The sequence below is a fragment of the Amborella trichopoda genome, chromosome 4, assembly GCF_054954075.1.
Source record: "Amborella trichopoda isolate Santa Cruz 75 chromosome 4, AtrichopodaSantaCruz75HAP2 v2.0, whole genome shotgun sequence".
In the NCBI taxonomy this organism is placed as follows: domain Eukaryota; kingdom Viridiplantae; phylum Streptophyta; class Magnoliopsida; order Amborellales; family Amborellaceae; genus Amborella; species Amborella trichopoda.
In genome coordinates, this window is record NC_142339.1 from 8912167 (window position 1) to 8925388 (window position 13222).

At 37.1% G+C, this 13222-nt stretch overlaps 1 protein-coding gene across 1 annotated transcript; it reads right to left on the bottom strand.

Moving 5' to 3' along the window:
- Positions 1-2: 2 nt before the first annotated feature.
- CRY1 (cryptochrome 1) lies at positions 3-10548 on the bottom strand. Its single transcript, XM_088864809.1, has 6 exons — positions 10208-10548; positions 8170-8388; positions 3007-3462; positions 2653-2903; positions 1455-2260; positions 3-489 (listed from the first exon to the last, which is right to left on the bottom strand). The coding sequence occupies exons 1-6, from the start codon at positions 10515-10517 to the stop codon at positions 438-440; spliced, it is 2094 nt and encodes a 697-aa protein (XP_088720935.1). The 5' UTR covers positions 10518-10548; the 3' UTR covers positions 3-437.
- Positions 10549-13222: the final 2674 nt, after the last annotated feature.

The following is a 13222-nucleotide window of genomic DNA, read 5'->3' on the forward strand; positions in this document are numbered from 1 at the left end:
AATTTTTAAAATGTGAATCTCTTTTTAATTATGATAGTTGAGCTCTCCCAACTTCTGATATAAGTAACCAGGTTACCTCTTACTTTACAGAATTAAATAGTTAGAACACAACATGAAGAACTAAAAAGGATTGCCTAGTGCAATAACAGACTGATTATGGCTTCCTGTAACAGAGAGCATACATCATATCGTTACCATAACTGGGATTTCCATGGTAACAATATACTTTAATGAGCATCACTATACAGATGATACATATATATATATATATATATATACGCACAAAAAGAAGGTTATAGTGGATGACTTTGAAGAAGCAATCTCTCAAGAGGGACTCTCTTAAGAATTTAGTCATTCTGAGAACTTCTTTCTCTACCACCTGCAAATGAGGCCAATGGAGGTGAAATGATTTGCATGGTTCCTTGTCAATCTGAGCTCTAGCCAATGGCATTAGGCTGTACAGCATTGTCTACCTCCCAGTTTCTTGACCTGCGAAATGCAATTTACTTTCAAGTAAGCAGAGAGACAAAGGAAAGACCAGTCATACTGAAAAAGAAAAGGAATGTAACATAAGAGATCATAAAGATCAAGAGAACAATGCAGTTGGACGTTCTTTTCATTTGTTTTGTTTTTCTTTTAGGAATGAGTTCTTTTCATTTTTTTTTAATTTTAGGTAAAGCTTGGAATGTCATTAATTTAAAACTGTTCTTGAGCTTTCGATGAATCAGATAACCTTTTTATTTATTTTTTCAGAAATTGAGAACTAGAGAAACTTTTTGATTGCACAAGGAGTTACTTAAGCTGATTCATTTATTTATTTATAATAATTATGTGCCTTATAGCTTGTTCTTGACAGCAAAGCTTTCCTCTGCTTCTAGCAACTTTCGAAGAATCAAAGAAGGCTTTCTTTGGTTCTCGAAAGTCGCTAAAAAGCACATGATTTCCCTCAAAAGGCAAACCTGAAAAAAGGAAAACTTACCCCAGAAACAAACCCTTCCTCATGTACTTGAAGTGGTTCTGCGCACTTCACAATATTTGACACGGTAAATCAGGATTCATTCTATATATGGGACCGCAGACAAGGGTTTCCATGGTACTCCCATGCCTCACAAAGAAGATGATGGAAGAAGCAATCATTTTCTGATGAGCTCAATGTTCCAGTAACCATACAAAACTCTATTGACTTTTGAAAAACAATAGCTCATTGAGCTCATCAGCATTTTTGAAAAACAATAGTTCATTGAGCTCATCAGCATTTTTGAAAAACAATAGCTCATTGAGCACATTACCCAACATCTGGGTCCTACCTTGTTTACGAAGGTCCCACTTTCTTCAATCCATTATTTCAAGGGAAGGTGATGATTCAATAGCCTATTGTTTTCTGTAGGCCATGTACAAATCAGAATTCTTACTATTCTTTTTTCTTTCCTCTGACTAAGTTCTTTCAAACTCACCTTGTTCGAGAAATTTGTCTCCAAGTCATCAGCTGGTGAGACTGTGCGTGCCTCTGCAAATAGGATCCACCATTCCCAAGGCCACTTTCTTCCCCAATAAGTTGCTCTGACCGACTAGATGTCGATGGAGACCAAACGGGAACCACCCCACCATCTCTCTCTCTCAGACTACTTGACGATTCAGCAGTAAAATGTACAGCATTTTGCAATGAAACACTCACATTGAACTCTGATGCGTTCCTTTCTCTTTCCAATTCACCCATATTCCCAAGGTTCAACACCTCATCTCTTCGATCCGCTTCACTACCAAAACTTGCATTTGATGGCACTTCTGGCCTGTTATCCCTTGAAGAACCTGTATTACTCGATGGCTCTTCCTCTTCTTCAACTCTAAATGATGATACAGTCATGGACGGGACCATTTGGTCAGCCAATCTCCTCGTTGCACCAATTTGACCAGTGGGTCTAGCTGGTTGGTTATCGACTTCCATTTCTTCTTGAGGAAAATCAAGAGGTGGGGATTCTGATGAGTCTCCTAATCCTTCTTCTGTCCCATTCTCCATTGCTGCTCTAGAGTTGGCTTCCAATTGCCACATCTCTGAGAGAGCTTCTTGTAACCTTTCTTTAGCTGCTGAGATTTCAATAATAGGTAGTGGATAATTTGTCCCAAGTTCAACACCGGCAGCTTGGAGTACAGAGTGGGGGGCATCCCATGGATGATGTATCCATTCGGTGGGGAGGCGAGCAAGCTCAGGAAGCCACCTACGAACATATTCTCCTTGTGGATCGAATTTATAACCTTCAATCTGTGGTAGTGGATGTTTCAAGGCTTTGAGATAATTTCAATTATGCGATGTCTCTCTCTCTCTCTCTTGTGTGTTTTGAGACAGGTGGCATAACATATTGAAGCATTTGAAGCCTCATACATAACACAAGTCCAATACAAATAAAACAGAAAAGAAAGTATTCTATGGTATATTCATGGTCCGTTGGGGCCAATACTGCCTGATGAAACAACATATGGTTATGGGAAGAGAAAGAGGGAACGACCCACTAGAAAGGGACATCATACCAATGTTGGTTCCATTCTCTCCATGACCATACCATCATTTCACTGTATGGTCATGACTTAGAGAGGATATGGTTCAAAGGGGAAAAAAATACTCCGAGTTGGCAAATCCTGAGTATAGTTCCATACCTGTGGGTTATCGATATGATCAAACTCTCGACTATCGGGAAGAGTCCCTGAAATATACTGCCATCCCAGAGCATCACTTTCCAAATCGGCATCCAATAGTGTGTCCCAAAAGTACTTCATACCCCACGTCCATGGAAGTTGAAGGACCTTCACGAAAAAACTTGCCACCACAACACGTATCCGATCATGAAGCCAACCAGTAGCCCATAGCTCTCTCATTCCCGCATCAACCAAAGGATAACCAGTCCTACCTTTTTTTGGTAATGAGTAAAATTTAGTAAAGCTTTTCTAAGTACAAATAGACAAAAAATACAATTTACTGAAGTTCTTATTTTAAGTTCTAACCAGCCCTACCTTGCCTCCAAGCTTTAAAGTAACTCTCATCGACCACCCAAGGGAAGAACTTGAGGTGCCCAAGAAGAGGCCTTTCATGGCTGCTACGGTGATTGAAGGTTAAATATCGAGAGTATTCTCGAAGGCCTATGGACTTAAGAAAGAGGTTGATACTCTCTTCACCAGCTGTATTTCCTTCATTTGCCCAGAAGACTTGCTTGATGCGAACAAGATGGAAAACTTTGCGCACACTCACTTCCCCAAAGTGTAAGTGAGGAGAGAGAAGAGATGTGGTAGCACTGTCTGCCTTTTTTCGGTTTATTGAATACTCTATTAATGGGCCATTAATAAAGTTGGTTAAAGCTTTATCTGCATTGCTCCATCCAGGCGACCATGCCCTGGCAAGTAGAGCATTGCTTCCCTTCTCAGATTCATCCTCAAATGTCAGGGTGTCAGAACGACACCTTGAGGTATCACCTGAAAGAACCCATGTGCCAATTGATTATGATTGAGAAACATCTGAGCAAATTTCAGAACATCGCAATTTCTGAAAACCGAAGAAGAAAAGAAACAAAACTAACAAGACAAATAAACTTAGCAAGAGATTGGAAGAGAAGAAAGAGCTTGGGTAAACCATGCAATGTAGCCAGCTCAACTCCGAAACGAGTCATGGAGATGAGGTGCTCATCAACTTTCTAACAGGAGGAACCCAGAGTTGGATTTTATTAATCAAGTAGGATAAAGATATGTGATTTCTCTTCAACTCCTAGTCTCAGTTCAATTTCTATCCCTACTTCTAACTGCACCAATAGGGCAATCAATGCTAGACCCAAGAAAAATGCATAGAGGCATAGCACAGAAAAAAAGGGGATAGTTAGGGAGAACTCGGATCCTTAATACTCTTATGACTCATAGTAACAGATATCTTGTGAGATTTCGAATTTTAGGCCGTCCATGAAAATTATGGGAAAAAGGAAAGGAAAATTCATCAAATTACCCCCAAGAGATAATGATTTAACAACTTACCCATATCTTTTGATTTAATTTCATACTACCCATAAAAAAACACATGATCTATAGTTGGAATAGTTGCAAATAGATAAAATGTTAAAGAAAAGTATACAACGAGGATATTTACCTTCGATACAAGGTGATCACAATTAATCTTGGCCATTGGATGTGAAATTGGGTGGCTATATTTATTGCATTGTTCAAGCTCAAAAGTCAATAGAAATTTTTTCGAACTTTGTGACACACGCAAGCTATTTAATTTCACATCGGATGGTTATAAGTAATTGTGACCTTGTACCAAAGGTAAATGTTCTTATTGTATATAATCCCAAATGTTAAATAGTTCATCTCTTATAGGTATTTGATAAACTGCCCATAAGAAAATTATGAATAATAAAATTAAAAAAATAAAATTGTTAAAAAATTAAAGATATCTTAGAATACTTAATAAACATCACCAGATTTTAACATAGTATCATTTTTCATTTTTTTAATATCTTGCGATAATATCACAAGATTTTAAATGTTGGAATATAGTTACCAGTAATGCTTCAACTCAATCATCTTCATTTTCACTCTAAAAGTGTATGTAGGAGAAACCCAAAAAACAGAAACTGGCAGATAGACATGAATCTTAGGACATAATAATGACTCATTCATCAGATTTCTTTCCCTTCAAAGTGATAGGCCCCAATGTGTGTGTCTGGGTGTGGCTCTATCTCTCTATGTGTGTGTAAGTGTGTGTGTGTGTGTGATATATATATAGAGAGAGAGAGGCGTTAGCCTGGACAAAAAGTCACATAAGGGGAAAGCAAGAATAAGAGGAAGGGTAAGAAGGCTGAAATTTAGAAAGATCAACGACGGTATGCAAGAAAATCTATAATTTCCTGTCCTAATCTTTGATGAAAGAAAAAAAAAAGGGCAGGTTAAGCTAAAACAAAGCCAAAAGGCATTCTAAAACTGAAAAGGCAAAAATTAATTAATAGCACTAAACACCTGAAATTAATAAAAGAAATAAAAGTCCTAGAGAAATATATTTGCAAAATAGTGTAAGCTAAAACAATTTTTGCCAGTGTTTCAAAAAATGCTAAGCGGCACCTAGGTGCCTTGGGAGGTCTAGGCCGCCCAGCACCTAGGCAGCCACCCAAACCTGGGCAGCCTAGGTTTAAAAGCGGGGAAGGGGTGTCCAATAATCATGTTTTAGATCAAATTTTATATAAAAAATGCATATTCACGTATTTTTATAATCCAAACAAAAAAACACACCAAAAATACCCCACCTGATGGGTATTTTTACACCAGGGTGGGTGCAGTCCCCTGGGCGCCCGTCTAGGCAGGTACTCGGCGGGTGCCTATCCTAGGCAAGCGCCCAGGCCTGGGCGATGCACCTAGGCACCCCTAGCTCACCTGGGCAGCCACCTAGGCACTGGGCGGACCACTTTTTTTAATCAATGATTCTTGTTTTCCTTTTTAATGGCCATTTCTTCCCTCTTCTACCTTATCACTTTTGACAGTTTCAATTTTTTGATTCATCTCGGACTTTACTCTCGTTGTACATTCTGATCACCCATCTTGTGTGTTGCCTTAACCACTTGGGTATGGTTCTTTTGTAAAACTATTGTATAATGTAAGAATATTATATATATATATATATATATATATATAGGAAAATGCTGAGATTAGCCCATTAGCTCATATGAACATATGAGCCCAACGGCCCAGATTCGTCATGACCTCAATTCGTATTTGAATTTTAATGTTTTGTTACTAATCCAAATAGCTTGAAATTTTTTACGCGTGTTCTAAAAAAATAGGAGAATATCATAAAAATATCAAAAAAATAATTTGCAATAAATAAATTGACTAAAATACCCTTGAAAAGTTTCAGGGGTATTTTGGTCAATTTATTTTTTATGAATTATTTCTTAAATATTTTTATTAGGTGCGCCCTGATGAGAAGAATTGATGCTTAAAATTTCAAGTTATTTGATTTTGTAGAAAAAAATTAAAATTCAAGCACGAAATGAGGTCGTGACCGTCAGTTCGGCCGAGATTCAATCTAGGCCATTATTCTCATATGTTCATATGAGCTAGTAGGCTAATCTCAGCATTTTTCATATATATATATATATATATATATATATATATATATATATATATATATTTTTTTTTTTTTTTTTTTTTTTTTTTGTAAGAATATTAAATATATGCATGCACACACAATATTCTTTTTAAAAAAAACAAAAACAGCAGTGTAATCAAATAGAATAATAGAGAAACTAAACTATGTCTAATAATTTGATTGAATTCTACAAGCATGAGTTCACATGAACATAATATAATGAGATAAAAATTTAGCAGCGAACTTCCATTAGCACCAAGCAAAGATTTATGACTCATAGTAGGACATGTCCAATAAATGCATAGCTACTACAGCTGCAATTTGTGGATTTCTAAAGCCCAGTGACTATAGAAACAAGATTTGGATGAGCCAACAATATTTGAAAATACTGAGTAAAACGTATGAATAGGTAATAGATGATCATAATAGGAAAAATAGTCAACGTTTCTCAAAAAACACAAATAACCACAAACGGAAGTTCTCTCGTCTATGCAACTAGCATTTCAGGGTACTCAAAACTTACTTCTAAACACTTTTACCTAATTCATTGAACCATAACAGTTTTCTTAAGCCAACTAAAGACTTGAGAACTGTCAAACGTATCTGAATCATATTGGATCTTTTGTTTCATCTCAACAATAACATAAGTATTCTATGACCCTAACAAATAAAGAAGTAAACAAGTTCCTAAGATACCCTTTCTCATATTCAGCTACCCAATCCCATAATTCTAACAGCCTCAACAACTATCAAGAAAAAAATTCAAAGAGCTTCAACAAAATTTTCCATTCACGAGGCATATAACAGCATATGAGGCCATGCTCCTCAATAATGTTAACCATATTCTAATGCTTTTATAACCATATTCTAATGCTTTTATGCTACGTGCATAGTTATTTCCATATAGCATCCATGTCAAGATAAGTGACACAACATGTGTTTCACTATTTTCTCTTCCTTTTTTATTTTTATTATTTTTAAGTTAAAAATAATATTAACAAAATCTATTTAACGCTAAAAATGAGTGAGCTAATCCCTTGTGATTTCCATTGTCTCCCCATATAAGAATATCATAGATCTTTAGCCTAGAAAACTAGAAACAGAGGTCCACACACAATGATTGAAAAGTTGACTGAATCAATGCTGAATAAGCTAGTGGACAGCATCTGACTTGGAGAAAGCTGATTCAAGGTATGGAATGCAAGTGACTCAAAAGGAAAAATCTCACATAAAGTTAATTCTCCTGATATATTCTTTGTGATGCAAATCAACTTCTTGTAGTAATTTTACATAATTTCATCGAACATTATCCTTATTTGGAATTTCAAATCCTCCTGCATTTTTCGGTAATTAAAATCTCATAAATTTATCACAATCTTCAAGCAGTTGCATCAAAAAGTTTAATCTAGTGAAAAGTTGCAATTTCACGGTATAGCTCAATTGTTTCTTATGCAGAAGCAACATTAGAAAACAAAAGCTTCAATATAAATGGAGAAGCAAGAAAATTTTAGCAAGCCATTCCATAAGTAAAGACACCACCAAATAGTATACCAAAAAATCAATAAGTAACAAGGCATTACTTTGAGCATATCATACCTATACATTGCTATGATTCCTCAAGTTCTTCCACGATCAAGTGACTCCAAATTATACTTAATGTTATCATGAACAAGACAAGGCAGAAAATCAAATTGAACATGGATCAGATAGACATTATGATGCTTTGAGTTTCAGAGAGAAGAAACTCAATGACTTCATTTCCTCTTAAGTAAGCTGTATGACAATTACCAGCAGATAAATAAGCATAATTCAAAATATTCAGCCAGTCACTCTGTTCTGCATCAACTAATTGCCCTTAAGAAAGGCAATTTTGTTCAATAAAAAAAAAGCAATGTAGGAATTAGGGAGATGTTGGCTTGATTGCCAATACCTAGGAGCACAACACTGGATCTCAATTTTTCCTTTTCTTTTGTGGGCAACTTCCCAAAATAACTTCAGAATAATCAACATCAAACAAAGTGGCTCCGAAGTAAATATATACAATTAAATACCTGAGACTATTCTTTTGGGTGGGAGCAGAGGGGCAGATGGGTCATAAGGCATGCTAAGGCATCTGTCCCAAAATGCTGCAAAAGTGGTGAAGGGTTGCCCATTTGGGTCGTGAATTTCCCATGGTTCATAGAGCAAATCCGCATTAAATGAACGGACCACTATTCCTTGAGCGGTCAGAACTTCCTTTGATCTATGATCCCTTACAAGAGATAGGGGGTCTGCACAAGAATTTAAGAATAATGAACAATTATTGAGCAGCTTGAAATGCAAAGAAAAGAAACAAGGTTGGTCATCATATGAAAGATCATAATCCTAAGAAATCTGCATGTACTTTCCCTCTGAATCCCCTATGCTATGAATGTCTAAAATAGCCATAATTTTTACTTTTCCGGAAGTATCAACAGAATGGAGAAAACAATATTTGCATTTGAAGGTAGATTGTTCCTACAAAATGGCAAAAGAATGAGACAACCCAAAAGTAATATGACAAGCAACTAATATTTCAGAATTCATACAGAGTATGATGAAATAATTAGTCACAGAATTCCCAAATTTTGACACAAGGAATGGTGATATTGAATTCATCTTTGATTATCAAACATTAAAAACAAAAAGCCAAATTCACATGCTTACTTCAGTGGTGGAATCAACCTTCCAAAATATATATATATATATATATATATATATATATATATATATATATATATATATATATATATATATATATATATATATATATATATAGGGCAGTGATTTCATACAACGGTTGTATAGTAATATAATGTAACAATCTTCAAGAACCATGTCAGGGCCATTTGTTTGATCCAAAATTTAAAATATACACTCTTTTCATTCTAATGAATAATCACACAAAAGAAAATTTGAAACCACAACCTAGGAAATATTTTTTTAGCCATATTAACATAGGCCGTCCATTTTGATAAGATGCTTAGATCTAAGCCTTAAAAGGATAGTTTTCTTTTCCAATTTTTTTTTATCGCTTTATTATCATTAGATGAACGATGTTGAAAAAGAAAAAAATGATTTTGAGTTTGTAAAGGCTAAGATATTGAAATTCACCAAATGGATAGTCTAGATTCGTTGTGAGAGGGGGCTCATTTTGACCATATCTAGGGTTCAAATTGATTTGTTTTTTTTTTGCAATTGATTATTGAGATGAAAAGAGAGTGTGTGCAAAATTTTGGGTCACACAAATACGACAAACATGGTTTTCTAGAAGTGTGGTTGCATTATACTATGATACAACCATTGCATTAGATCACTATCCATATATATATATATATATATATATATATATATATATATATATATATATATTTGCTACAAATGCAAATACCCTGTGGCCGTAGCTCTCACACTAGGTTTCCCACATAATAAAATTAATATTCAAGAATTTACTTTCGAACATCTGCAATTATTTAATAGAACATCACAGCTTCGATTGGAACATATATGATCTACAGCCCAAATATTCAAATGTTTGGATAGAGAAGGAGAGCACCATGGTGTTCTTAGGCAAAAGCGCAAAGCCCTCAAGAGTTTCACCTCCAAGAATCACAAGCATGCGTTTGAAATAAAATATAAAAAACACAATAAATTTCAAACAGGTGAGAAAAATAGTGGAAACCTTTCACTGAACCAGATCAAACCTATATAATCCCCTAAATTAAACCATATCAAGGAATCTCACCTCCTAGCTATAATCCAATCAGTACATGAAAACCCAAATATTGAATTATTTTATATACCAAGGATCAAAACACAATATGCACTATGATGGGCAGAAAGAGACAAAAGCACAGACATTCAATATAAAATTAAATAATTATTAAAATAAAAGAAGAAGCATCAGAACACCACAAGCACTAAATTGGGCAGAGTCAGAAAACCCACATGAAACAGAAACTGAATTAAAGAAACAAAATAACCAGAGGAGGACCAGAACATTAAAAAAACCAAACAAACAAAGAAGGATAAAAAAACATCACATATAAGTTAGAGAGAGAGAGCTGCTACCATAGAGATGGTTAAAGAAGACGCGGGTTGCACCAGTGGACTTGACAACCTCCAAGAGAGAGGAAACACTATCAGATGACCTCTTGGTTATGAGGCAAGTTCCAAGGCTCCTCAATGAACTATCAAGATGAGTAAGACTTTGCTTGAGCCACCACCTAGAGACCCTTCCTGGATAGTAATGACCCTCTTCTTCAGGCGCCCATATAAAGACTGCAACCACTGAACCAGCTCTCACGCCAGCTGAGAGAGCAGGGTTATCTTCAACTCTCAGATCCCTCCTGAACCACACTATGCTACACCCACTTGACATCTCCCTGCTACACAGAACAACCCCTGCAACTCCTCTAATCATTCATTTTCTCTCCTCTACCTCTCTCTCTCTCTCTCTCTCTCTCTCTCTACCAGGACCAGAGATGCCAAGTTTTCACCAATTAAGCTTTGGTGGAAAAGTGGGGGACAAGGAGGTGGTCAAGAGAGAGAGGGGGGTTAAAGTTGAAATGGGTATCTTATCTGGAAGGAGTATTAGATTTGGTTCTGCTCAGGAGAGAGCGCATTATTTGTTTAATGTGAGAGAGAGAGAGAGAGAGAGAGAGAGAGAGAATGGCGTAACTGTTGTTTGATTCTCTTGGGTTGAAAGTAAAGACAAAAGGTGAGGGTAACGGGAATCAGCTCTGGAGGGAGCATTTTGTAATGTGTGTGCGCGCGCGCGCGCATGAGAGAAAGAGGTTCTACGTAGGGTCGGGGGACCCCGAACCGACTCCATCCGGGGACCCCGAACCGACTCCATCCTCACCGGGTATACTCGGTACCGGTCTAGGTATCGGTTTAAAACCCGATGGGTTGTGTCTAGGTTTAAAATCTAGACCCGAACGCTATTTGGGTTGGGGTTCAGGTCTGGTTGGACTCGACCCATACACATAAATTGTTGAAGATAAAATATTTCAAGCTCTATTCATTTAGATGTATTAAGGATCCTATGTAATAAGAACTCATGTGTTTGACACGAGTTTTTAGGAATCGAAGAGACTCTCTCATAAATTATGAAAGAATGCTCTTGTGCCATTTTTTATGAAAAAAAGTTCTTCTAAAAATGAACTCATTTTAACACTAAAAAGAAGCTGTATGGAAGGTTGTCCTTCCATTTTACAGCTTCCACAAGGTAATATCAAACATAGAAGTGGGACATTTAACTCCCACTTCCATAAACTTCCATCTATCAAACACGTCCAATCATTTTTAGCTCTTACATGACAAAATCAACGGATTGAAATCTAGTGGTGGGTGATTGTGACCTTAATGTTAATAATATGGGCATATGATGGTAAAAAAAAAGAGAGCTCATAGTGACAGTGGCAATGGATCCGACCAGACTTAGGACCGACGGGATAGACCCAAGACCCGATGGGTACGAGTATGGGTCAAATTTTTGGACCCAACAGGATGGTTCCATGTCCAAAACCTGGACCCGAATAATATTCGGATTTGGGTCCGAGTCCAACCGGATCCAACTCGTACGGAACCTATTGCCACCGCTAGTTATATGTGTGTGTGCGTTTGAGAGAGGGCAAATGGGTATGGCTAGAAATACGAGAGGCAATGGGCCGGGCTAGCCTTGGCCTGGTCTAGCCGATATCCTGTAGGCCTAGTCCCCTAGCCCTGTTGGGATCCGTCAAGCCAGGCTGGGCAAAAAGCAAATGAAAAGAAAATAAAAGAAAGTTGAACTTGGCCGAAACTAGCCTTAGTGGAGCCCTTGAGCCACATTTTGTAGCCCAACCCTACTTTTTTCAGAGGTAAGCCGATTGGGCCGAGCCACCCGGCCCCTAGAGATAAAAAAACGAGAGAGAAAATGGGTGAGCATTTGTTAAAAAAAAAAAAAAAAAAAAGAGAGGGGGAAGGAGGAAGATGTGAATTGGTTTGGGATGGTTATTTGATAGTTATCCTAAGAGAGAGACGAGAATTATTGGTTTTGTATATGTTGAAATGAAGAATAGATGACCACACATTGGGTTGAAGTGAAGAAGGGAGCGAATGGTGACCACAAATTGGGTTTGAGGCATCTAAGTCTCCCTTTCTCTTTTGTTGCTTCGCGAATTTCCCAAACGACAAACACATCACATTCCTTCATCGAACTCTTTTACGTGACATGGTGCGTCATCCCCATCTTCCACACCCCCTGCCAGTTGGGTCTCTCTCTCACTTTTCCTCTCTTTCTCTCTCTAACTCCACCTCTCTCTGCCTGCCAGCTGAGATGTCCCCTGCCTGCAAGTTGAGCGATGCTCTCTCTCTCTCTAATTACTATCCGTTGTCTTTCTTTTAAAATTGGTTCTCTCTTGAACTGTCCAACCCAGTACTAGTCCCACCTAAGCAGGGATAGATTAAAAATGGTTTTAACTTTTGATTCATGCATAAAGTGACCATTCTCAATACTCGAGCTCGCCCTTTTATACTGGCTACCTGAACATTTTACCTTTGTCCCACCTAAGCAGGGATAGATTAAAAATGGTTTTAACTTTTGATTCATGCATAAAGTGACCATTCTCAATACTCGAACTCGCACTTTTATATTGGCTACCTGAACATTTTACCTTAGTCCCACTTAAGCAGGGATAGATTAAAAATGGTTTTAACTTTTGATTCATGCATAAAGTGACCATTCTCAATACTCGAACTCGCACTTTTATACTGGCTACCTGAACATTTTACCTTCACACCAAGTGACCGGTTCCTTAGTTCTCTCTTTTACTCTAGAGCCCTACATTATCGGATAGAATCGCAGTCCCAAATCAAGAGCAGTTTGGCAGGATTGAGAAAGGGAGACAAATCTTTCTCCTAAGCACTCATTGGTGGCCTCTTTTAATATTGTACAAGATAAGCTGAGTGAACCTAACATTATTATAAGGAAAGCCAAGCACATGATATGTACATCTTTTGCTGTCGTTTTTGCTTGTACAATTCTACCTTCTAAAGTAGTCCCACGCAATGCCAAAATGAGAGTTTATATGAGGTTGCAGCCTC

Bases quoted from the DNA above. Each gene is read 5' to 3' on its own strand.
- CRY1 (XM_088864809.1), bottom strand. From the start codon at position 10,517: ATGTCAAGTGGGTGTAGCATAGTGTGGTTCAGGAGGGATCTGAGAGTT. The intron at 2,261-2,652 runs GTATGGAACTAT...CCACTACCACAG, and splicing joins ATCATATCGATAACCCACAG to ATTGAAGGTTATAAATTCGA. The intron at 490-1,454 runs GTGAGTTTGAAA...TGCATTTCGCAG, and splicing joins AGACAAATTTCTCGAACAAG to GTCAAGAAACTGGGAGGTAG.